The sequence below is a fragment of the Alexandromys fortis genome, unplaced genomic scaffold, assembly GCF_014885135.2.
Source record: "Alexandromys fortis isolate MF-2015 unplaced genomic scaffold, M_Fortis_MF-2015_v1.1 scaffold_46, whole genome shotgun sequence".
Taxonomy (NCBI): Eukaryota; Metazoa; Chordata; class Mammalia; order Rodentia; family Cricetidae; genus Alexandromys; species Alexandromys fortis.
In genome coordinates this window covers 3,268,010-3,295,320 of record NW_026067919.1, presented here as the reverse complement: position 1 = coordinate 3,295,320, position 27,311 = coordinate 3,268,010, and the positions used below count along the sequence as shown (strand labels likewise).

Here is a 27,311-nt window from a genome sequence, read left to right as displayed (position 1 = left end):
ATAGTTGGCTTTCCTGGACAAAAACTGGCAAAGCAAGCCATGGTCACTCAACATCAGTCAAACGATCAAGAAAATTAGAACCATAGGTCCCGACTGAGAAATTACATGTGTGTGTGTGTGGGGGGGGGCTCATAGTTCACAGCACGTGCCACCATCATTAAGAATCAAATGTCCTGTGGCAGGTTTGGTGCTGGGAAGGGAATGAGTTAAAAAATCTCTTTTCCTTTTTTCTGGTTCTCCTTAGTGAAAGCTGTGGCGGAGGCCTGCCTTGTCTGGCTGCTTTTTGTTTTAAGGATATCGATTGTTAACACAATGGCTGCACAGGAGATAGACAGCACCATCATTAGATGGCAGCCACCTCATCTGTTGTTACGGAGCTCAGAGAGACGCTAATGGATAAACAAGGTCAGCAGGAGCAGCACTGGCCTGTTCCCAGTGTTCCAAGGTGGCCGAGCTTCAGCCAAGCCTTTCTATCCTCCCAAGGCAAACAAAACCCATTAGTACCAACATTTGGGGTCTCCAAAATGTACCCTGGACCAAGAACCACGTCACACGACCTTGCTCATTATCTACTGTCATCGATAGATCACTTGAAGCCGTGTGCACAGACAGACTGTGTGCAGATGATGTGGCAAAGAAGTCTGGTGGCTGCCTGCCTTGTTTCTTTCCAGTACGAGGAGCGGTGCTGAGTAAGGTCTATGAGTAATTGGCCATGGACACTGCCAACACTTAGTGACTGTCTACATCATGATAGTGATGTTCTAATGCCTTCCATATGCTGTTTGATTTTATCCTTATGAATTCTTTGCAGAGAATTTTTTTTAAAAAATAATATTCTTATTTATTCTTTGAAAATGTTAGAAATTTTCACAGTGTGTTTTGATCACATTCATCTATGACTACCTTCCTTCGGGGCTTCCTAGAGTCTTCCATGCTAAAACCCTCAACACTCTGTGCCCTATTAATTACCCTCTCCCCATGCAATTAGTGCTTCCCATGGGTGTGGAATTATGTACTGAGGTATGGGCAACCTACCAGAAACTGCACTTCCAATGGGCAACGACTCTCCCTCCCTCGACTCCATCAACTGCAATAGTTCCCTACCTGGGGTGTGGCCTTGTGAGACTCCCCCCCCCCCCATTAAGACCGGAAATTTGACTGGCTTGACCTCATGTGGTCAATTACTGCCCCTGTCAATTGCTGTATGTAACTACCATTTTATGTCTAGAAATCTGTATTTTACAGCTCTCTTCCCCATCAGTCAGCTCGTACATTCTTCCTGCCCACTCTTCCTTTATATCTTCTGAGCATAGTATGCTCAGGAACTCAGAGAATTATTTCTTGTTTTTGATTTAGAAAGAGGGAACCTGAGGCTAGAAAACTGACCTGCTTGTCTAACTGCTTTCCACTCCTCAGCAATAAAGTCCAGGTTAAAACTCTGTTGTCTGGTCAATTCATTCCCATATATATGCCTAAGACATTTATAATTTTTGCACCAAAGGTTTCAAGTCCTGGGATTCCAAAATCTCAAGCCAAATGATTAGTTATTGTCCTGGTTTCAATTTTGTAGCTCTGATACAATACTCTGACAAAAAAGAAATCTTAGGAGATACAGGAGTTTATTTCAACTTAATATTCCAAGTAACAGCAGCTCAGTGTTGCCAGAGAAGTCAAGGTAGGGACTTTAATTTTCTAGTCATATGACATCCACAGTCAGGAACAGAGAGGAATAAGTGTGTATGTTTTCCCTTACTTTCTTGCTTATGCTCGGCTCATTTTGACTTCTCCCACATATACACTTTAGAACTTCTGCCTAGGGAATGGTGTTAGCCAACAGTAGGCCATCTTTTCCCACGCTGATTAACTTGATTAAGATAACCTCCTACAGACACTTCCAAGGCCACCTCATTGCCAAAAAAAAAAAAAAAAAAAAAAAAAAATCCTGATTGTGACTCTCTTCCCAGGTGACTTTCACTTGTGTCAAGTTCATGATTAAAGTTAGTGATCAGAGTTGTTAACTCTGTGAATCCAACAGAAACCACTGTCTCAGTTAGGATTTCCATTGCATGAAGAGACACCATGACCAGGACAATTCCTTTTAAGGAAAACATTCAATTGTAGCTAGCTTACAGTTCAGTTCAGAGGTTTAGTGTATTATTGTCATGGTGGATGACATGCAGGCAGACATGATACTGGAGAAGGAGCTTAGAGTTCTCCATCTTGATCCACAGGCAGCAGAAGTAGTCTTTGTCCACAGTGTTTACAGTTTGAGCATAGGAGGCCTCAAAGCCTTCCCCAAAAGTGACACAGTTCCTTTAATCAGGCCACACCTATTCCAACAAAACCACACCTCCTAATAGTGTCACTCCCTATGGGGATCATTTTCTTTCATACTACTGCACAATTTGTAGAATTTAATGGAGAGATGAACTACAATCAGACCAAGATCCAAAAGTAGAAATTCAGCAACATGATCACTTTAAGTCCTGACCCCTCAAAGTGTAGTGGGAGAGTGTGCTAACAGTATCTACATTACATGGGAATGTGCTAGAGAAGAGGCAGCCTGCCCCCAGGGTGGCTCGGGCATCTTGAATGTGATCTCATTTTAATACGATTCTCATGAGATTTGCACAAATCTCAAAATCATCAAAATTCATTTTGAGAAGTATTGTTCTAACATTCTTTCCGGAGCCATGCCACTGTGATCTTGATGTTGTTAAGCACAATACAAGACTCTACAAGGAGTCAATCATAAGAAAAGGAAAGACTTCTCATCCTTAAGAAATTTCCATTCAGAAAGCCAAGGCTGGGTATTACAGGACACTGTGTAAGCAGGCCCAGGCATCATACTCTGAAAGGAGCCAAGGGTCCTGGAGCCTGTGAACTCCAACTGACCTGGGTTGGGTTCCTGATCCTGCCACCTGCTGCCTAGAAAATCTCTTGCAAACTGGAAACTTCTATGTCCTCAGGAGGCTCTTTATTAGAGGAATAAAATTACCCGTCTGAAGGACTCAGTTCTGTCCTATTGAATCAACTGTAGGTTTTTATGAGAAAAGGCAGGTGCTTGGAACTGTAACCAAAGCGTAGGGATTTTATTAGACTGTAGTGATGCTCTGTTGTTAGTATCATTTCAAAGCCTCCTTCCTGGTAGAGTCTTGCATACATCCAGGATTTATATCCCCTGGCCTTCTCGGAAAGGATGGTGGCTATGTGCCAATGGCATACCTGCCAACACAGCTATCCCCAAACATTGAGAACGATTGAATTCCGTTTCCCTGAGAACCTGTTTGCAGGGCTAATCACAGGTCAGCTCCACGGAACTTCACAAAGGAAGGTCAAAATCTCCTTAATGAAGTGAAGAGCCTAAGAGGCTCCGACCTTGAGATTGTCATTCATCTGTTTTTCTTTGTTGAAGATTTTAAAAAAGGAATTCTGACCACATTACAAAAAACTTCACCTAAATATCAGCATTTAGGATGACAGATAACTAGTTTTATAAAGAAAAATAATAGTTGTAAAGCAACCTGACTTCCAATACACCTTTCAATTGATAAATTTTCCTTAGGACTAAATCCTAAAATGCCCATAGACCCCTACACTACAGCTTATCTTTCCTCAGGCCAGCTAATTAAAGCACCCAGTGGGAATTCGTGTCGTCCATATTATCCACAGCAAGGAAGATGCTTTCCAGCCGTTAACAGAGCATTGCCCGAAAGCAAGGGAGCTAAGATCAAGATGGAAGCTGTCACGGGGTTCTAGAAGGAAGCTTGAAGGGTGGCAGTAATGATCCAAACCTCCAGTCTTGCAAAGTCCCAGCGTAGCAGGCCTAAGGTAGACATGAAGTCCCTTGCTGATCTGAAAAGCTGCTGGCAATTTGACAGCTTCTGGGAGAGGGAGCTCTGACTTCCTTTAATGCTATGATCCCTGGTATGCCGAACACATGGCACAGCGGCACACTCCCAAGACTAGCTAGGTAACACAAACTGGACTCTGTGAGAGAAAAAAAAAAGAAGGAGCAGGAGGAGGAAGAGGAAGAGGAGGAGGGACGGAAGAAGGAAGGAACCTCAGAGTTGAGTGTAAAAGAACGGAAGAGTAGAGAGGGTGGCATAGGAGACGTTGGGGGGGGTGTATGTTCAAATTATAAAAAATTCTCTGAAGCTAATGTAAAAATAAGAAAATTGACTTTTAAGAAAGAATGAATTTCTTTTCTGCTTATGGATAAAATGTCCAATCAGCCAAAGAAATGCAAACCCCAACACTATAAAAAGAGCTACATTAAATCAAAGAGATCAGCAGCATATCCCTTTTCTTTTCTCAAGAAAGTTCAAGGCCAGCCTGGTTTACAAGAGCTAGTTCTGAGACAGGCACCAAAGCTACAGAGAAACCGTGTCTCAGAAAAAAAATTACTAATAAACTTGCACATCTTTCAATGAATCTAAGCCCATCAGTGTCCTGGCAAGGAAGGAGTATAGTACTCCGTCCCATGGAAGGTCAGGTGCCCCTCCTTGCTTACTTTCGCTCTTCTGCAGTATCCCTTCATTATGGAACAATGAGGAAGGACAGGTTATCTGGCTTCTAAGATAAATTTAAGCCCTTTAAGATATTACAAAAGACTGTTGGATGAAGTAGCCAGAAACAACCACTTCCATGTACTGAGAACTCTGTGCTGGAGTTCCTAAACTGCTAGTTAGAATACATACCCAGGTTATATTCCCCATCATTACAAGGACCATTCATGTGGTGTTTTACAGATTATGTATTCAAAGGTCATAGAACTCACCATTAGATAGAATATAACCCATTATAAAAAGGGAAATTGTGATGCAGGGAAATCAACAGGTTTTGTTTATGAGACACCAATGGAAAATAAAGGAAGTACTTGAACCAGCATGCATTGATCTATGTTTTCTAACCATATTGCCTCTTACTGTTTCCCCAAACTCCCTTTAATGCTTTTGAGTCGTCTTTGCAGAAACTTGCTCCCATTTATTTACTACTTACACCAGCTATAAAACCTCCTTGCAGGTTTTTGCCATCTTGACGCAAGACAGCTAAAATCTGTAGGTGGCATCTCCCAGGATGCCACGCCATGTGGTCATTGGGGAAGTCCAGCAATAAGAAGCCAAGGCAATGATTGAAGAATGTAAGAAAGGAAGAAGGCTGGGGATACCTCTATCTCTCTCTGGACTTAAACCAGGATTCCTTTGTGCTTTACCTTCTTGGATCTGCTGTGACCCCAGCCCTGTCAGAAGGCCCTGGGCCTTGGCCTTCAGAACTATTTCCTATCTTTCCATCCATCCCTGTCAGTTGATTTATATTGGTCCCTTGTCTGGATTTCTATCATCCCACCACATACACCTTCGCTGATGAAACAGTCTATTCCCTGTAAGGTCCTTATACATTAAAGACTTAGAAGAATCATATTTGGGGGCTTAATCTTAATGAAAATAAGTACTTTTCTCAAATTTTATACATCTGTATGTCATTTGTATGCATGTAAAAAATTTAAAAAGACTTAATTAACTTTTCCTTTCATGTGCCTCTTGGTGTCCAATATTTGTATGTCTATTGCATATTTTGGTTGTCAAAACACAACTGTAGAAGAAAATAATTTCTTTTACAAAAAAAGAATATCCAAGGTGTAAGGACCTGCTCAGATACTAAGACAATTAGTGGAGAAGGTAGATTTCAGAGTAGTCCATTTTCTCCTCTGTTTTAGTCCCATAGTGAAGACAATAGACTATCTTGAACGTTCAGAAGACAAGACTAAGAGGCCATCTTGAACATCTGGAAGACAAGATTGAGAGGCCATCTTGAACATTCCTGGCAATGAGGTCTTTGTGAACATCAAAGACATCAAAACACCAATAATAATTGGAGATACCTACCAAACCTTGGTTTAACTAGTGAAATAGCAGACATACATGCCACAAAACTAATGTAAGCTTTAACATCTGGCTCAGCTCTGGAGCACAGAAAGATGGGCTCTGCCCACAGCTGATACTTATCTTAGGCTACCAAGACAAAATGCCATCACTTCAATATCTTAAACAATAGATGCTCATCTGTTTGAGCTCTGGAGTCTGGATAGTCTAAGTTCAAAGGCCTGCAGTCTGCCTGGGTGACTTGGGGAAGGCTGTTTTGCTGGCTCCCTCTGACTGCACAGGGCAGGAAGAGTCAATACTGCTGTGCTGTTGTTCCTTTGCCCCTTTACAGCAGTTCTGTCCCTATGATCACCACCAAACTACCCCCCCCAAATGCCACCATATTGAGATCAGGACTTCAACATACAAATTTGGGTGAGGCATAAACATCCATTCTATCACACCAACTCATTCCTTCTAGGCAATAGTGATATTCTCTGATTAAATATTTAAATAAATGGCAAAACAGAACAAATAAAATTATGAATTATGTCCATACCCCTCTGTTGAGATATGATTCTTTAGTTGGAGTCACTTCTCCCATCTTAATCATTTCTTCATGTCTTTTGTTTGTTGGTAAGAATGTTTTTATACAAGTATTATTACAAATACATCGTATTCACAAAGTCGTACAGTCTGCTAAAAAAGAGCGTCGAGTACTTCTTCAGTGTTCTGAATTAAAAGTTTGAGCGTTGATATTAACTAACAGTGTGACCTTGAGAATGCATTTTGTCTATGTCCTGAAATAGGTCATTTTGAGGATAGAAGCAGCATGTTTTGGAAAGCAAATTGCTACACAAGTGTGAGAGATCATGTTTATTAAAGGACATTTACATTCATTACTGAATTTTTATCATCAGAGCAATCTGCCTCCAGTACCTTTCCTCCTCAGAAAAATGCATGAAAATAAAAAAAATACAGGTGAAGAAAATTCTGCAAAAATCTTGCAAATACTTGTCAGAATTCGTGCTTCTTCTTTCCTACCAGAACAATAATGTCAGAACTGGTGACCTTCCTAGCACTCTGAGATACGGGCTCACAGGCTCTTTTATGACTACCTCTGCCCTAAGGCCAAGAACCAGCACTGTAACAGGTGACTTATGCCAATTCCAATCTGCCCATCTTATATGATGATTTATGTTCTCTTCAGAGATGTTTGCATATTGATCTTAATATTCAACAGAGTTCTTTCTCTTCTCTTCCCACTTCAGAGTCCTATGACAATGAAAACAGTACTAACAAAAAAAGTATGTGATTCTACTATATTTAATGTATGGTCTAATATCTAGGGATTAGTCTTCACATCTATGGGAAAAATTAAAAACCACAGACACACACTTAGATACACACAACAACAACAACAATTAAATAAAAAATAAAAATGTCATGAGCCTGTGAGAACACCAACAGTGATATATGTGTGTGTGTGTGCGTCTATGTGTGTGACATATGTAATCATACACACACACACACACAGCTGAAGAGATTATTCAGTGGTTAAGATTACTTGCTACTTTTGCAAAGGACATGTGTTTTGTTCTCACCACCCATATCAAGGGGCATACAAGTTAACAGTTACTTCATCTCAGGGGATCAGATACCTCTGGCCTTCTCGGATAACTGCATTCTATCTATGATCTCCCTTTACCCCATCCCAGAATGCACACAAATTAAATAAAACAAATCTAGAAACAAAGTAAATAATAGGACTTATAATTTTGAAGGTCTGTTTCTTCTCAATGTAAAGTCCAAACTTTCAGATAAGTGCTGACATTGAACTATGAGTTGAGGAGGAGGCTATTCTTTCTCACCATCTTCAAGCACTGGTTCAATCCAGAGCAACCAACACATAGTACGGAATGTTCAACACTGGGCTCAGATTCAATAGCCTTCATCCATTAAAACCTCTCAGTCTAAGAACCCATCTGCATCCTCTCAGCCTCCATCCCTTTGCAGGTACAGTATTTTGGAACACAGCACATCCTCTGCGGTCAATTAGGACATCTTGTGATAGTGCTGCTGATTTCTGCTCTGACTTTGGCCACATTACTTTTCTTCTTTCCCTCACCTTACAGAAACATAATATTGCAGGAGGACCAAAAGGGGGACCTGAGAGATGGGTCAGGAGAAGGGCCTTAAGGTGTCTTCTCCCTTGTGTAAAATGCATTGGAGAATTTCTACAGGGGAGTTTTCATGACAATGCTTTCTATGTTAAATGCTGTGCCAAGCTGGGCTTCACATACGATGAGGGCTGGCTGACTTCCAACTGCCTCATAACCATTTGAATGCTGTGACTGAGAGAAATGCCTTCCTATTTCCAACCCTAGCAATTTGCTTCAAGCATGATCACAGCCACTTTAAGTCTTGATATTTCTAGCCACCTCCTAGGCTGTATTTTTTCTTAATGCCGCCAATCATTTGTGAAATTCTGCTGCAAAACTAATCTTTGGGGAAAATGATACATAATGGTTTCCTTACAGACAGATGGACAGGGCTATGACTTTTGCTGTTTTATGACATGTTTTGCACAGTTAATACTAATAGAAACATCCCCTTCTCAAGGTCAAGAAAAAAATTTATTTGTGCTTATACAAGTATTTTGGTTTCTTAAGTAGGAGAAACAAGAATTAACCTTACAGTTTGATTTTTTGGTCCTATAATGTATGGAATAATTGTTCAAGTTAAAAATTAGCTAAGCTAAAAATATACATTAAATCTACTATATTAATCAGCATTTAAGTGCAATTTTAGTGCCGTGTGTGTGCACGTACACACCACACACACACCTTGTCTTATGTGGGAGAACTCAGTCAAAAGCAGCTGCAGCCTTTTCTGAAAAGGAAATCAGAAACCATTAATTTAAATTTTTCATTTGTTTTTTTTTTTTTTTTTTTCAGAACAATTTGCCACCCACAAAAGGGTAACTTTGTAAGTCTTCATTATCTCATGAATTTTGGGACCTATCCCTTAAATAAACTCATCTCATTTCCATATAATTATAGCAAATAAGAAGGGTCTTTAAGAAAAAGGAAAGGCAGGGGGGAAATGACACAAAATGTACGGCTGCATTGAAGAATCTGTGTTACTATTACAATGACCACATTTGGCTTTTGAAAATGAGAACTTTGAATGAATTCAGAGGAAAACCAGCTTTAGGAAGAACGTGTTTGAAGCTCCCTTTGGCTTAGGTTCCTTTCCAAGACCCTTCCTGGCAACATGTGCTATTCTGAGTCTCTGTCGCTGGGTGCTATTGTGTGGCATGTCATTGTGATCCATTTGTAATAGGACATGGCAGTACAAATTCAACATTTGGAGAGAGAAACTTGGATGTACCACTTCCTAAATTATTCTCTTTTCATATCGATTCAGGGGGATATAGAAATTTCTCCTGGGTGAATGGAAAGATGTTCCCAAAGCTCATTCCTCATAATGGATGGTTTATTGCAAATGAGAAGGAGCTGGGTGTTCAGGAAGAGAGGGGTGTTTCTCTCTGCTACCTGCTGTTTTCTTCTCATCTTAGCCTTGCTGCACAAAGGACATTTCTAGCACCCTGGCTCAGAGGTGAAACGTCATAGTTAAACCAGTGCCCAAGGTGCAAACACTGAGATGAGCTGTTCTAAATACTGAGGGAAAACTGTTCTTGGAGGGCTGAACATGTGCATCTGTTACAGGAGGGGATAAGGATCTTCTTTAGACATTTCAAACTGTGTGTTGTGTTAAAAAAACTTCCTTGATGAAGCATTTCTGCATATGACAGGCATGCTATTAAGTACTTTTCTTCCATTCCTTAGTCATTTCAAAGGACACAGCCGAACCACAATTAACATCAAGCTGAACTTGAACAGCTCAGTCACACTTTCTAAAATTTGCTTGCCCTTTTCTCTGGGTTTAATTATTATACTATTAATAGTAACATTTGCAGTGAGTGCTAGCATTTGTCTCTCAGGTCTGTCTATTTGTTTCGGGTGGATCATTTCCTTTTTTAGGAGTATTATCAAGGAGTGAGCCCCATCCACTTTTCGATGGCCTGATTGCCATAGGTTCCATTTGGGTGACTCTCTTTGGGAAGCCCTGATGTAGGACCATAGAAAAATTCTTGAGTACAGTCACTCTCCTGCTTCTCTCCTAACATCTAAGGACAAAACGTGACATCTTTGTGGCCGACTGGGGGCAGTTTGTGTGGGTAGCATGCCCACTGCCGATGACGACTGACCCTCCAGAAAGGAAAAAAAGGCATGGGATGGGGGAGAGAGATGATTCAGACATACGGTGGCCAGCGCTGGAGGCAGCGACTTACTCCAACCTTCTGCTGGGCACTGGGAGACTACGGTAAAATGTTCAGGCAAACAACCTGTCCTTCGTACCAGCACAGTCCTCAGCCCCACTGTAACCTGGCAGCCCTGCCTGCTGTACTGACAACCACCTGCAGTCTCTCTTCCTGAGTCAGGGGAGAAGTCTCCTAGGTGTCTGCCTTTCACTACTGAATACATTATTAATGGCTATTAATCCATGGCACATGTAATTTTTAACTTTGAAAAATCTATATGGGGCAGGGAGGTTAATTTCATCGTCTTTGCTCTTTTCCTTTCGCTTCTAAGAGTACATCCCACTGACAGGGTGGCTGGCTGGGATTCCCCCCTCTTCTCCTTTGTGAGGGTCACATTTAACTACATGTGATCCATGGAGAACCGGAAAAGTGACAGGAGCACCCACAGTGACTGAACAGCAAACTGAAGTCACTAAATAACAAGTGCAGACAATTACTGAAAACCCCGCAGCAGGAAGGATCTCAACAGGACCAGAAAGTGGGGCTTACGTAATTAAAAGGGACCAGCAGTCCCATAGACATGAGAGAACACATTCAGATAGGATCTGATGATTAGAATTGGAAATCAAGCCTGGCACGGTGGCCCAAGTCTTTCATGCCAGCAATAGGGGAGGCAGAGGTAGGCAGATCTCTGTGTTCAAGCCCAGCCTGGTCTACCGAGTGAGTTCCAGAAGAGAGAAACCATGTCTCGAAAAACCAAAGGGGGAAGAAAAGAATTGGAAATCATACACAGCTCACCCACCTGTATACACATACAATTCACTCCAGCTGGCCTTGCCCAGGTCCAGCTACTTAGTGTCCGAAGGGGAAGAAGCCTAAATCGCATCAACCCAGCCACCCTCATCAAGAAAGGTGTCTTCAGCTACATCTGAAGTGGGACAACACCTCGCAAAACGGGCTGTGGGTGCGAGAAGGGAATAACTCACTTGCCTTGCAATTCACCTCTTCACATAGTACCGCATGCTCGTCATCATTCCTACCGGGGATGCAAATAAAAGACTTGCCACGGCTCCCCCACTGCCACAAGTCACCAGAAAAGCCCAAGTATGAAGCTTTCCCGGTGCCCCTATTGGTCTTGGCTTGGTAAACCATCATCAGCTCAGAAATGAAGGAAATAATGAAGCATCAATAAATTTGCAAGTGAAAGCACTGTTTCCTTAAACTACCTAAAATAGAAATATTTTAGCTTTATATGCACACAAACATGCACATGTGTGCAGATGCGCGCGCACACACACACACACACACACACACACACACACACATTAGCCTACTATAGGATCAGAAGACACTTGGGCTATTCTCGGTTTGTTTGTTTATTTACTTACTTGCCCTAGCTCTAGTGACAGATGACTTTCTTAGAGGCGGTTTGGCTCCGAGGGTTCTAAATGTCTAGCAGCTTCAGTGAGGGGCTGCCAAAGCCCAACCTCTTAATATACACATCACTTCCTACAAGAATGGAAAACATTTCGCACGCTGGACCGATGGTGGGGATGATGGAGAGGCAGAACCATGTTCACAACCCTGAGGGCGCCTTTAGCCTGGCCTTAGCAAAAGTATACTTCCAGCAGGCGTATCTAGGACAGCACACTTCAATTCGTAGTATTAAAAGCTTACATGACACAGTGAAACTAATTGCCTGTAGATCTGCCCACTTTCCAAAAACACCGGGGTTAACACACAGTTAACAGCCTGAGCCGGCTCTGTGAGCATTTCTTCAGTCCGCCACCCCACAGATCATCACAGTGTCCATAGCCTCTAACCCCGACTTTGAGACACTTCCTATTTCTCTAGTTAGTCCTACTTCAAAATCCTATTAGGCATTTTATAATACCCCAAAACTAAAACTATAATATTTTCTGCTGTTCCTGATTCTCATTACAGAAGCTTAAATTTAATTATGTTCAGAAGATGCATTATCTTTACAAGTTCTTGACCATTTGTCAGAATTCACACATATGATGAATCTTGTTCCGTTCGTTACTAATAAACAAACATGTCGTATAGCTACCCATGGGAAAAGTGCTACTTAAGTCTGGATTCTGCTTAAATTGGGCTATGGAATGAGGATCCTTTCTTTCAAATAAATTCTGATTATTTTAAGATTTCTTTTCTAATGTGACACTAATTACAGGGAGATCAAAGCTCCTGTCAAGACAGCTAAAGGCATTAAGCTTTTGTAACTCGGAATTCTTCCACACACTTTCTCAAATGTTTCAAAAGGCTAATATTAAAATAAAAAAAAAGACAAAGCAAATAGCATACAGGGAAATACATGCCCACCAAACTAATAGCTCCCCATCCACACATATCTGAACATAACTTGAAGGAAAAATGCTCATTTAATACTTAAAGCACACCCCCCCCCCCCAATCACCCATTGAGTCTGCAGCATACAATAGTACCCCCAGTCCCTCTCCGGTCGCTCGCACCAACCTTTTAATATCAGATAGATGCTGTTATATGATGACACCGGCTGGGACTTACAGAAGGAAAGCATAACGCCAGGGAGGAGGAAAGCCTCCTCCGTCTTACTCCTCGGTTTCTTCCCCCAGAAGTGAAGGACTCTGCCTCCTTTCTCAGATGTAAGCTGCGGCGTTGCAGAGCAAAGGTACAACTCAGCTCCCAGCCTGCTCAGCCCAGAGCCCACATCTAAGCCTCCACATGTTTTCTGCAAATGCAAGCAGCTCAGCTGAAAACCTTGGGGAGCGTTCCGCCGCAGCCCCAAACTAAACCGCACACATATTTAACAGCCCCCGTGACCTCGAAAGGTTTAAAGTAATAAGCATTTGGTGCGAGCCTCTTGTAACCTGAAGGAGCGCCAGGCTGGGCAGGACTGCTCACTAGACAATGTTTTCCTTTCCTGCCTCTGAACTACGGACAATCCCAATGTCTGAGATGTACATTCCTGTTGTCTAAGCTCGCAGGCCATCAGTCGTGTGGGAACTTTGTCTTGCATTCCATTAAGTTAGCCCACGACTTCCCACGCTGCACCACGTCTCATACACCCAGCTAAATAAGCCAACTTCGTGGCCACAAGTCAAAGCAAAGTTTATCCACCCCACCCTCACCTCTTCTTTTCCTCCTTACATCCGTGCACAGTTGATAACCAGCTCCAAAGGTGGCACAAAAGAAGCTCTTAATACCATTCTAGCGGGTTCGCCAGTTGCCCACCGGACGTAGGTTTCGAATAACACATTCTAGCAGCTTAAAGATTTTTTTAAAAAGCGTTTGCTTGAATGATGGAGAGCCGCCAGGCACCCCCCCCCCCCAACTGCATCATCAGAGAGAACACTCACCAAAATACATTATTTTTCTCATTAATCAACCAGCTGGAAGCCCACCGTGGCGTCTTCAGCCTCCGCTCGCACCCAGGGCTGGAACGCCAAGCAGAGCCGTGGCATGCTATGGTCAGTGTAGACGTTTCCAGCGTGGCGAGCAGCAGCGCGGAGAGTGCCTCCTCCCCGGCAGGCTGGGCGAGCGGCGCGGGGCAGGCTCCTGCCTTCCCGGCTACGATCCCTCGCGGTTGGAGCGTGCGCTCCGGCCCTGCGCGCCACTGCCCATCCTTACTGTAACAAGACTCCTCCTTGCGATGTCCTTGCCGCTCCCGTGACATCAGGACTTCCCGGGAGTACTACAAACACAACCCCCACCGCCACCCCACAGCATCCCAGCCCCGCTTGCAACCACCCCAGGAGGTGATGTGTTGATGGCCTGCCAGGACCAACCAAGGCTCTGGGAAGCTTGAACCAGCCCAGAGACCTGGGTGTGGGCGGAGTGAGGGGCACGGAGGCTGGTTTAAAGAGAAGGGTCTGGCGTGCACCGGGAGTCACGCAGGGGAAATTCTCCCCAGATGCGGGGTGGGAAACTGGATCAGGCGAGTTCTGCCATGCTCGTGTAATTAGACACACTTTTACCTCGCCCCTCCTGAGAGGGCTGCCACTCTCATCAAAATTAAGCCTGAGTGGATGCTGAGAAGGCATGCTTTGGGCTCTGAGCTTTGGAGCTGCAAGTCCGTTTACTAGGGCAGTGTGATCCCGTCACGGAAAATCTGGAGAGGAGTGATTTCTGTATCTTGTTTACTGCTTTAGGTTGATAGATAGAAAACTGTGATAAAAGTCACCTTCCACTGTGGCACACAAAAATTGCATCCCCCCTCCCTGAGCAGATGCTGGAAGGTGCACTGGGTTGGAAATGATCTTTGACCCTCTAAAGCGGGTCATATTATGATGGAAACTCCACCAAGATTAGGTCATAATTTGAACCTCGTCGCCAATATTGAGTACACACACACACATTAAATTTGAGATGAACAGTCAAGAAAGGCACAGGCTGGCAGAATCTTTCTCCTGCAACGGTGTTATGAATTGCAGTGCTTATCGTACACAGAAAAGAATGTTAGAAAGAAATCCTTCAAAGCTGGGTGATTAAGGCGCAAATGCTCGCGGTGAAAAATACAACCACCAGCAAGCTCTCTTTCCCCACTGTGGGACCCCGTTTACCCACTGGAGTCTTTGAACTTGAAAATTTCTGTAAAAGCTATGGAGCAGAAGCAGTGGAGATGAAAAAAAAATGCAGTCTCTGGAGAAAGCGTGTGTGTGTGTGTGTGTGTGAAATCTGAGCATTTCAAAACCATGTTAGCAAATAGCTCCACAGTCTAATATTAAAATATTCAGCGATGCTTCCTTTGATAATTCTGCATCTGGTAAGTATTCTGCACGTTGAACCTAGGGGGCAGAGGACCCCATAGCGACATCTTTCTGTGCTGTCTTGTACAAACTTAACCCTTGTTTCCCCTCCCTGAGCTGAGTGCTTTCATACTGAAATGTAAGGAACTGGGTAAACAAATAATCGATAATAATTGGAACCACAGTGATTCTTAAATCTAGTCCTCCTCCTCCCTCTCTTCCCCTTCCCCTTCCCCCCGCCCCTTCATGCCATTTGTTGTTTGAGACAGGGTTCTGCTGTGTAGCCTGGGCTGTTCTTAAACTTGTGCTGTCTCCTTTAGCTTTCAGTTCTGGGGTCACACACAGGAGAACAGCACGCTGTCCAGCTAAGTTCTGTTTCTGGAGAAATATCATCACTCATTTAAACACATTGGAAGAGAAAAGTATAAGTATCAAATTTACGATTTTACAACTTTTTGAGATTAAAACTTTTTGAGATAAGCATTTGGTGCGAGCCTCACACCAAATAAAGGCATCCTCACAGGCCAACCCAGAGGACAGATGGCAAACATGCAAAGTGCTGTGTGAATGGCCACTCCTTCCAGAGGCAAGAGAACCTCTGCCGCAGAACTTCTTCAAGCAGCTCATCAGCTGCTTCACCGCCTTCTCAGGCTAGAGGGCGCTGTAGTTTAACGTTACAGGTTTTGGTCCACTTGAGCTCTTGTAGTTGGAAGATGCAAACATCAAGAGTAGAGGTTAAGAAAGACTGATAATGCCAAAGAACTGGCTTCCATCATTAATGAATCACTTGAATTTGTCTGGCATTTTACAGTTACTTGCACACACAACCTTTTTATTGGTGGCATATAAACTTTAAATAGGGAAAATAGAAGTTACTTTTGTCACAAAGAAAGCACCTTTTCCAATTAAAGAGTTACTGCCTTCCTATGTGTAATGTGGAATATGTGTAGCATCCATCAACAGGTTTCTATATACAAACATAACTGCTATTTGTACTGGGTCTAGTATCGTCTTCCCAACGAGTATGCTACTGGCTGTTACAAAAACAAATATAGCCACATGACCATGATTTTACAGACTCGGAGTGTTTCAGGTGACAGAATATGCTGACATCTGTCTGTTTTATAAAGAATTATATGCCAAAAAGCAGAAGTAGCCCCTAAAATGTCACAGTGTCCCGAGAGCATCTTCGTGCCTACGTGTGTAGTACATCCCTGGCCAAGCAAGTCAAGAGGATGCTTTCCTTATTTACAGGTGTCTTCTCCCTCTCCTTCTGTCAGGGTTGTCTGCAATATCAAGGTCTGTGACATAACCTTACTCATAACTGTATGAAAAAAATTAAGTGTTAGCACTCAAATTTTTCCGCTCTGCTTAAAAAAATGACATTATTTATGCATACTGTATTTACCCAAGAAAAATGTTATCTCCTTTGATTTGACTAATATCTTCTCTATCTTTTCATTTCTTTTTCTATTGCAATGAACTTTCATGCAGGTTGCACAGCCTCATGGGATCGTGGTGTCTTCCTGCTGTGCCTGGCTTAGTTCATGCAACATAATCTCCCAGTTTACTCATCTTCTTTTGAATGACGTATTTCTGTTTTTAAAGGCTGACTAGTACATCCATTTGTATTTTTTTCCTGATTTTTGTGGACCTAGATTGCCATAACTATCATAATTAATGACATAACCAGAAGTTCAACACAGATATCTCAACATACTATTTTAAGATATTAATTTATTGATATTTTATGTGTATGTATTTTACTTGCATGTACGTCTGTGTACTATGCATGTTTTCATTATCCAGAGCAGGCAAATAGAGGGCACCAGGTCTCCTTGGGACAAGAGTTTTTTGACTGTGGTGCTGGAAATAAACCCAGGTCCTGTGCAAGAACTGCAGATGATCTGAACTGCTGACTCCAGCCAAATTCAACAAAGTGTTTTTAAAAATTTAATTTTCATTTTAATCATCAATATAAGTGTTTGCTTGTGTGAGTGGATGCCTAGTGTATGTGGATGGCTTAGATCTCCTGGAACTGGAATTATAGAAGGTTCTGTGCACCCTTATGTGGGTGCTGTGAATTGAACTCATCTTCTGAAAGAGTAACAATGTTATTAGCCACCGAGCAATCTTTCAGGCCAATATACTATTTTTTTTTTTTTAATTTAAAGTGATATCATTCAAATGAATCTTTAGTCTCCCCTTGGGTTGCAAATATGTCATCTGTGCCTGAGATACTTCATGGTGTCACCTCTAGAGGGTCCAGTTGCTTCCAAGAAAGGAAGGACCTGATTTAAGTCTCCGAGGTTTGCTTGACCCAAACTATGAGAAGCTCTCAGATCATGGGTCTATCTGCAGGGAATCAGGTCAGGTCCTCTGAAACTAACCAAACAGTAACATATCTTTTCCTATTAAAACAAAGAATGACCCCAAAACAGTACCATACTTTAGATTAAAGCACCGTAAATCAGTGAGAATCTTCTCTTCGCTCCCAGAGGTGGAGGGCTGCCAGCCTCAATTCCTCACCTCCTGCAAGTCTGCCTCACACTTTCACCTGGTGTCCACTCTCCACTTGCCAGGCTCACAGACTCCTTTCCTCTTTTGGCTTTTTCTAACACCTCTCTCTTCTGTTTCTCCGTAGCAATTTCCATTTGAAATACCAATGCCCACATTTGTTTAATCCGACTTCTCATCACTGGAATATAATCTCCCTTAGGCCAGTGATTTCCGTCAGTTCAATGGTACCTCCACATCCCTTCGAGTACCTGTCACTTATTATTCAATAAACCCTCGTGAGAAACGAATGAAGAAACACACCAAGTCCAGCTGGACTGTGTGTAAAACATCAGGCTTTTCTATTCGCCTGCAGTTAGTTCTTCGGGGCTGGTGGGGTTTTATGCAGCGCGTTTACACAAATTGAATCTGCCCATACTCAGCAGCAGCTGTTCTTAAATTCCACGCAATAGAGATGCCAGGTGGTACCACAGACCACAGTTTGGGAGCTTGTTTGTCCTTTCAAATTCCTCCAGCTGTATGCCTCCATAATTCAGCAATGGGTTAGCTTAGCCCGGTTAAGCCTCCTGTTACCTTTCCCTGACCTCCACTTTGACTTTCTCAAATCTCTTGATCTCACTGAAGAAATAAAATCACATCCGATGTTGCTGACTCCAGGGTTGCCAATGAGCAGTCTCTGCCAAGAGGTACATTATTATCTGCTTAAAGCTGATATGATCTTGGTTCTCCATGGCTATGTCTGCCTTCTTCATCTGTTTCATCTGTTAGGGTAGATTAGGCCTTTCCTGACCAAGTCCTTATTGAAGTCTCCATTTCTAAGTGTGTTCCACTTCACGTCCCTCACTCCAGCGTGCATCCCACCTTCATTCCTGCTCCAGTGCTTGAACATTCCGTAGGAATTAACCTTGTCAGTCAAGCAAATGGAAGGGGAGGCTTTTCGTGATCCCCACGATCTAGCAGATTAGTCATCTAATGAATGAATTATCTATTAATTCAATATTTTTAGTACACTGAATGTCTTCTCAATGCCTAGTACATTCCAGACTTTGTTCGACGGAGTAGATAAAGAACACTGCAGAAAGTACAAAGGTAAAAAAGTCATGCCTCATGGGAACCTGGAGAAACAACAAGGCAATATAATGGAGTCAGATAGTTCACATGGGCAGAGGTTAGAGTCAAATAGGTCACATGGTTAAAGGTTAGGAAGCACCAGCCCTAGGCAGGAGGGCCTGGGCTGCATGAAAATGCAGGTGAAGCCAAGAAGGACTGGTTCTGCTTCCAGCTCCTGCCTTCAGTTCCTGCCTTGGTTTTCCTTGATGATGACAGCTGTGTTGGGACCTGGACAAGGAAATAATCCCTTTCCTCCCTAAGTTACCGCTGGCTTGTGTTTACCATAGCAACAGAAAGCAAACTCGAACAGATTAAATGAATGTGAAGGAATCGTGTGGCACACTCTTGGTTTCGCTGTGGCTGATGTTTGTGGAGGACTAGCAGGATTAGAGCGGGTAGAAGATGAGCAGTAGGGAGAAAGGGCTGGTGGCCTGGCCCAGGGTAAGAGGGGTCAAAGGGTGGAGTGCGGCCCTATTCTATGCAGCCGCCAAACTGGCTTAGCAGGATTTGAGAAGGATTTCCCAGTGGCTTGTTGGGCAATTGAGGAAAGAGAAAAACAGAAGTGACAGAATAGTAAAATGGAGAAGGAAGAGCAGCTAAAAAGATGACCAAAAGCATACAAACAAGACTCAAGACTAGAGGTCGTCGGTGAGGGTGGTACTGTGTCTGAGATCCTTACATTGCAAGTAAGGGATCATAGTCCAGAGCAATTTGGCTGTATGGGTCCTGAGATGTTCAACCTTCATTTATAGTTGTGAGTCATCACTTTGCAGATGGCTAAGACTGGGTCGTCAAAGGAAGATGGAGAAAAAGAAGGAGGGCAGGGATGGATACCAGGACATTTTAAGGACATGAGAACCTGTCTGTGAGTATTTGTGACAGAGTATTTGTTACAAGCATAACAACATGTTGGATGAATATTTGCTGATATGTAGGCATGTGATGGGAGGCTATTTATTTTAAGCCTGAAAGTACCTCTAATAGTCCATCATCCAATGTCAAAACAGCTTGAAAAGTGTGGAAATAATTTGTCCATATGAGAACAATGGCTGAATTCCATTAATCTATGTAGTATTTTAATCAGAACTGTTTAGATTGTGTTGACAGTGTTACAAAATCATAAATCATTTTTATTCTCAGATCCTCTCTTGACTCTCTTATGGAAATTAAATGCCTGGGGACTTTAATCTAAAAAATTAATCATGTATAAAAAGGATATGCTAGCATTGTGATAAGAATAAAAATCCTATAAATAACGTATTTCCCAATTATACCTCATTGTCTTTCCCTTTTATATGTGCATCTGTCTCTCCTGATAGCCAATTAATAGGGACTACTCTTTATTTCTCATTATTATCATTGAGATTTTCCTATAATTACCACTTTGTTGTAATATAGGAATGTTTTATTTATTCAGGAATTGTTACGAAGATCCCATGTGCTAAAGGCTATCCTAGATTTCTAAGGTTCATGAATATACTCATAGCATCTCTGTGTTCAGGAGTCCCCACATTTCAGTGCGTCAAGTGGGACTTGTATATATCTCCATCTGTTACACAGGACAGAACCAAAAAGCCTCCTTTAGCTCATTCATTCATTAACCACAATTTATTGCTTCTTTCCCAGTACCATAGACACAGGGCAGAAACATTCATACTATGAATCAAAAACATGGAAGCAATGTTGTAGGTATGTCCATTGAGGGGACCTTTTACATACAGATTGTGATTCCTCCTGACCCTACTAGAGATGTAAAGTTAGAGAAGACCTGCTTTGTATGTGGAAGCCTGTACCAACAGGTGTTGGTACATTTTAAAGATGATACGATTTTCTTCCTATATACAGATACATACCTGTGATTAAACTTCTAGAATTGGTCAAAAGTAGTTAATTATTAATAGAATGATTGTAATAATATGTTTGCGTTTGCCTGTTTTCTGCTGCCGACCATGTAATACCACAGGTTGGATGATTTAAGACAAAGGTCTAGGGTTGTAGTTCAATGTCAGGTTAGTTTTGAATGAACAAACTCCTGAGTTCAAGACTAGGAAAAAGAAAGGAGAGAGGTGGGGAAGGGATGAAGGAAAAAAGATGGTGAGGAAAGAAGGAGGAAGGGAAGAATAGAAGGAAGAAAAGAGGGAGGGAAGGAAGGAAATGGGTCTATTTGGCTGGTGGCTCTAGGTTAAGGTGTTTCACATGGTGATGGTCTATCAGCGGGCAGATACCTGAGATAGCAGAAAGTATCACATAGCATTAGGCAGTGTGCTTGAACATGTACATGTCTGTGAGTTTGTGTGTGTGTGTGTGTGTGTGTGTGTGTGTGTGTGCGTGCACAAATGCATGCACTCCTGAGCACATATCTTAGTTAGGGTTTCTAGTCCTGTGAAGAGGTACCATGACTGTGGCAATGCGAATAAAGGTCAATATTTAATTGTGGGTGGCTTACATTTCAGAGTTTCACAGATGTGGTGTCATCATGCCATGACATGGCAGCCTTCAGGCAGACATGGTGCTGGAGAAGGAGCTGAGAGTTCTACATCTTGATCCACAGGCAGCAGAAGGGGTCTGTGTGCCACACGGAATGTAGTTTGAGCACAGGAGACCTCAATACTTCCTTCCACAGTGACACACTTCCTCCAACAAGGCCACACCTACTCCAACAAAACCACACTTACTCCAAAACTGTCACACCTACTCCAGCAAATCTACATCTACTCCAACAAGGCCACATCTCCTAACAGTGGCAAATTCAAACACATGAGACTATGGGGTCCATACCTATTCAAACCAGGACAGCATATTTTCTAATCTCTGTTAATACAAAGCTATGAGGACTCAATCATGTAAGCTCTTTGTTAACTTACCTAATTCTAACTGCCTTCCAAAGACTCTGTTTTGATACTATATTTGGATTGTTTATACCTTCTGAATACCTCAGGGTAGGAATAAACTCTCAACACTTGAAAACATGAACAGAGAACAGATAATCTAAACCATATCCAAACTATAATGATACTAAAGTAACAAATGTCTGCACTCAAACCAGATCCAATCCAAAAACACTAATTATAAAAAATAGAAATATAAAACACCAATTGTAATGGTGTGCACTATGGGTGGGGTATACATTATCAAGCAAAGTTTACAGAAGCACAGTCAAAATCCCAACAGTTGATCTGGCAACCAAGGCATATACTCAGTTAATGACAGGTGGGGAGCATGTATAATGTGAATATACTAGGCAAAAAATAATTCTTCTCTCAAAAGTGGTAGGACATGATGGTACAAGCTTTCGTCACGTTACACATAATGGCATGTAACTTAAAACTTGTAAGTTGTTTCTTATTTGAGTTACTGTGACAGAATATCTGGAAGGAATAATTTTGGTTCCCGATTTCAGGGAATTCAGCCCATCATGTTGGAAAGCATCGAGGTGACAGGAGGAGGTCAGTCTAGGGTGTCAATAGCAGGAGGCAGAAAATCTGTTAACATTTTAGAGGACCAGTGTGGTGGCTTGAATCAGAATAGTTCCCATGGGTTTATACACTTGAACACTTGGTCCCCAGTTGACGGAACTATCTGTGAAGAATTAGGAGGTGTGGCTTTTCTGGAGGATGTGTATCACTGGTGGTGGGTTTTTAAGGTTCAAAAGCTGATGCCGTGTTCTGTTAGTTATTTCTCTCCAGATCATGGTTGTGCCTAGGATTGTAAGGTCCCACCTACTGCCTCAGTGCCACGTCTGCCTGCCTGCTGCCATGTTTCTTGCCATGATGATCATGGACTTTACTATCCACTGGAACCATGACCCTGAAATTAAATGATTTCTGTCATAAGGTGCCTTGGTCATGGTGTTCAGTCATGCTAATAGAAAAGCAACTAAAACAATCTGGAATCATAGAATGAGATGTGAAGCAGGGCTCGGGTGTGCTCTGCAGGGCCAGCTCCCAGTGAGCAACCTCTGCCAGCCCTAGATGGGGACATGCTTTTGAGTGACATTTCACCATCAAATCCTAACAAGTGTGAGATGACTGTACGTTTTTTTTCCCCCATAATGTCCCTTTCCCCTATTCTAGTTTGTCTGTCTCGGTACTTTTTTGTTCAGTGACCCTAGAATGTTCAGAAATTCTGTCTGCTAAGATGGCTCCCAAAAGTAGCTCTTTACAGAAAAGAAGAATTCCAGTGTATATTCTTTGTGCAACTCCTTTTCAATATTCAACAGACTGTATTTCAGTAGCCAGTCCAATTACCAGCACTCCTCAGTAGGATGACAGTTCTTTGGAGTGGAGAAAAATAGATACAGAGTTCTTAGAATGTTTTAGCATTGCCGAGAGCATCACAGAAATATGTCCCCAGGCGATAGCATATTGAATTAGTGATTTGAACATGCCAGGAACACCAGAAGCCATCTCGGATTTAGGAAGCAGTGCCCCTTGCTTTGGAATGAGACGTTGGCCTGCAAGAAGAGCCTTCAAGTGCTATTGCTATTGGATGATAGATAAAGAAGCCCCAGACCCAAGGAAAAACTAGCAAGGATTTCGAGAGCTTTCTACCTCTTCAGAAAGAGACTTGAGATATTGGGAGTTGATTAGGTAGGAAGTCAAATTTGGGAACCAAAATTGTGGAGGCCAAAATAGAGAGGCCAGGAAGGGAAGGACTGAGAGGAAGTTTGTAGAACTCAGAGATGCTTTCACAGGGAACTTCCTATTTCTGAATCTGTCTTGATAGGTTGTTCTGATCCTCTTATACAAAGTAATGTATTCCCCTTCTGACAGCTCTCAATACAACCTCTTGCGCATAACTCTTTTACTTTTCTTAGCCCTCTCTCCCGAAATTCTGTTTATCTGTATCTAGTCTTGATGTGGACTCTGGCCACTCTTCTTACCTGTATTTACACTGTTTCCCAAAAATAATAGCCGCTGTGCCTTATGGTTGACAGTCTGAAGGCAGTTGTCATTTAGAAGAAATCAAATTATGGTAAACCTCATCATCAGTGTCAAAATGTCTATGCCAGCTATTCCATCATAACAATGTAGTAAGCTGTAGAATGCTAAGCCTCTTTGCTCTTTTTCCCTGTCTTCTGATTGTTTTGTACTAAGACTTGAACTTAGAGCATCATATGTCTTAAAGGCTCCTAGTCCTTCCGCTACTTTTTATTTGTTTATTTTCCCTTTTTAAATTTTTTTGTAGTAATTGTATTGTGTGTGTGTGTGTGTGTGTGTGTGTGTGTGTGTGTGTGTGCATGCGTGTGTGTTTACAGATCTGCCAAGGTGCAGTTGGAGGTCAAAGAACAACAAGAAAGAGTCAGTTCTCCCACTCTACCTTGTGGTGTCTGGGGATAGAATGGAAGACCTCTGGAGAGCTGGCCTTGAACTTGTAACCTTCTTGATTCTTGATTCTTCTTTATAGGTAGCTCACATTACAAGTTTGTGCTACAAAACCCAGCTTCTTTGCTTCTGAAACCACTTGATATCTTACTTAGAGAAAGCAACACATATCCAAAATGGCTGCAGAAGCAAAGGTGGCAAAAGCGCTGCACGGATTCTCTGGGGTGTCTTTGTAATGAGTCGGTAAATAAAAGATGTTGTTAAAGGTCAGACACAATCCCTGGGATTGGGGAGGGGGGCTGTGCCCTGACACAGATTGCCATGAAACAGAAGGCTCTGACAGAAGATGTGCCGCAAAGGTGAGGATACACACAATGGCTGGAGGAGAGCAGGGCTCATAGAGTTTTAAAGTGGAGTTCCTTAAAAGATCGTCAAGAGAAATGAGTTTGAATGAGAAAATGTGGATGCTGTAATAGATGTCTCTGCTCCTGGCACATAAAAGGGAAAGGGTTTCATTTGACACGTAATGTAGAGAGTGTTTGCGGAATGAATACATGGATGAATTTCATGCTTTACCAGGACAAGAGCATATTAATATGCCTCTGCAGGCATCTGATGACACAATAACATGAGTAAATATATCTTCTGGAGCAGATTGGATGATGTTGTATACCCCACAGGTTTCCAATTTTTCTCCAAATCAAATCCATTTATGGCTTCTGGACAACTATTTGAGAACCACCCCTTTTCCCAACTCCCCAACAAATGTGCATTCAGACAAAATGGAAGAAATAAACAGTGTTGTATTAAATTTTGTTTGACCTGAAAATGAGAGGAAAAGGTTCTTTCAAGATGAATTGAGCAAAGGTTTTTGAATCTGATGTTTGAGGTCATGGCATTCTTTTTTAAAATATATAATGAGATAATAAGAACACAGAGGGAATAGAGGCAAAACCCCGGAGAACCTTGATATTGTAAGAATTCACAAAGTAATTGAAAGTATTTCCAGGTATGCTTAATTCTGAGCCTCCAGCCAAGTACACTATGTGGAAATTTGTTTAGTTCTCTTTGTCAAAATGTCTAAAATACATAAAGAAAAACTGGAAAATGGAAACACATCACAGTTTCCATGCTCTCTTGATTATATTTCAATCTCATCTTGACTTTGCTAAAACACAGGAATAATTCTTTTATAGATGCAATGACTGGATGTGATTTTTACCCTTGACTCAAAAGTGTCACTTCAGGAAACCTACAACATTTGTCACCATGAACACCATTTAACAGCAGTGGTACCCAAAGGGACTCTGCACAGTCACACTCGAATATGATGAGAAGAACTTAATTAATCTTGCTGTCACTTCCATGATGCTTTTCATTAGTTTCGCAGTGATCTGATCAACAAGACGTCCCCGAATTGGAAATGGCAACCCACAGCCTCTTGGGAAAGTTTTTTCGGTAAATGTTCACCAGTGTGGTAGGTAGCCTCAGACAGATGCCATTATTGCTATTCTGAAGAAGGTAAATCATGTTTAAGACGATAAAATTCCAGAAAACAGAAACAACCAACTCCAACTATTTTCAATGATAGATACTGATTATGTACTTAAAAGCAAACTTCCTATTTCAAACTCTTTTTGAAATACTGGTCTTTGGTTTGACACCAGGAGCAGTACTTGATGTGGAATTCCCCACTGTATGCTATGAATATGTTTTTATTACCATTGGTTAATAAAGAAGCTGCTTCAGGCTATAATAGGGCAGACTATAGCCAGGCTGGGCTCTGCTTACAAGTCTTGACTGACATCACTAGTCACCACTGGGAAGCATACTAAGTGGCAGGCAAGTGTAAGGAAGAGAAGAAGGCAGACAGATCAGCTCTCAGGGAGTCCTAATTTGTAAATGACTGTCGTGGAATGTGCATTTTCAGGTGTAGTTTTTGCTTATCTATGTTATTTTTCACTTTTAAGGTGCTGACCATAGTTTAATGTTCTAAAAAGAAAGTTAAACAATTTTATAAAACATTTTAGCAGTTTGAGTGTAGGAAGTACATCTGCAATTATCAGATCATCATCAAGAACTAAAACTCAAGATTATCTGGTTATTTGACAGAGGGACACACACACAGGTCATGTAATATGACCCCTTTCTTAATGGGAAAGTTGGCTTCTCATATAGTCACAGTTGCTTCCCATTGCCTTGTACCGCCCTTCCGCTGCAGAGTAGAACTGACTTTTACACCAATCTGGAAAGTATAGAATGACTGAGAAGCCTCCAAAGGCAAAATGCCCTCTTCTGCCTCTAGGTTCAGTCTTAGAAAATCCATCTGCCACGTTGTAAGGACATTCAAGAAGACCCATGAAAAAGTGCATGGGACAAGGAACAAATCCTAGCCAATGACCAACAACAATGCAAGTAAACAGCTATTTTGTCCAAAGGACTTTTTAACTTGTGTCGAGCCCCTCCTACTTGAAGCCAGGCCTAACATTTCAGTTCAAAGTCTGTGAGATCACACAGTAACATGACAAAAATTTTACATTTCAATTTGACACCATATGGGTTTAAAGCTATGTTTGAGATGCCTCCCCACTCCCACGTGTTCTACGCACCCCAGCTTTGACTCCGTCTTTACAGCCATTCTTCCTTAATATTTAATTTTATTTACACTTCTCCATCTCTTCTGTCACTGCCAGACTTTGGCTACTCATTGCCAGCCCCGTTTCTTTGTGCCTGGCTGCGTGCTTGTCTGCTGCCCTTGAGACCTTTGCCACGTGGTTTCTACCTGTAGAAACATCACTCATATTTGCGTTGTGTATTCATAGTCCTCTCCTGTGAGACTTTTCTCTTTTGCCTAAGTCATAATTAGCAATTTCTTTCCCTGTCTTCTAGTATTTTATTTTATTTTTTATATATTGAATTTTTGAAATGTGCCACTGTTTGCAATGCTAAATCTCCTCTGGAAAAAATTATTAGCTCTCACAAATTTTATTGTCTCTTAGCATTTTTATAACTCCCTTGTTATATCATGAAGCTTTCCCTAGGCCGGCAGACCTGTTCTGTCTCTGGGAATGCTGTCCACAAACCTCAGCAGCCAGCCCTCTACACATGTATGATCTAAGCCGAAGTAGGATGCCTAGTCAAGACCCTCGGTGATAGACATTGCCCAGTGATTTACACGGGAACAGAAAGACCTGACTGTGTTGGACGAACCTGGGACATATTGGGCAGACTGAAACATCCAGAACTGCCTTGTGACACAGGTTAATTCTTTGTGTCCCAAATGCCCTATTCATCTCCTTTCAAAAGACCTGAAACCAGTAAACACTCAAATAGCATTATAACCTTCATAGGAGACTTTTATACTTACTTTGAGTTGATATAAAATAATTGCTTTTAGAGTAAATTAAACCCCCAAGAACGT

At 42.0% G+C, this 27,311-nt stretch overlaps 1 protein-coding gene across 3 annotated transcripts in view; it reads right to left on the bottom strand.

Annotated features, from left to right (window-relative positions):
- The window catches only part of Znf385d (zinc finger protein 385D), a 716,416-nt gene that overhangs the window by 310,004 nt on the left and 379,101 nt on the right, over nucleotides 1-27,311 (bottom strand). Inside the window, exon 1 of one of the 3 annotated variants that reach the window (XM_050140575.1) lies at nucleotides 13,551-13,931. The exons of 1 other annotated variant lie outside the window; for it this stretch is intronic. In XM_050140575.1, the coding sequence (XP_049996532.1) occupies nucleotides 13,551-13,572 (22 nt within the window). In that variant the 5' untranslated portion in view covers nucleotides 13,573-13,931. Of the gene's footprint in view, nucleotides 1-12,687; nucleotides 12,904-13,550; nucleotides 13,932-27,311 lie in introns of those variants that run through there. One more of the 3 variants, XM_050140573.1, reaches the window with a different exon arrangement.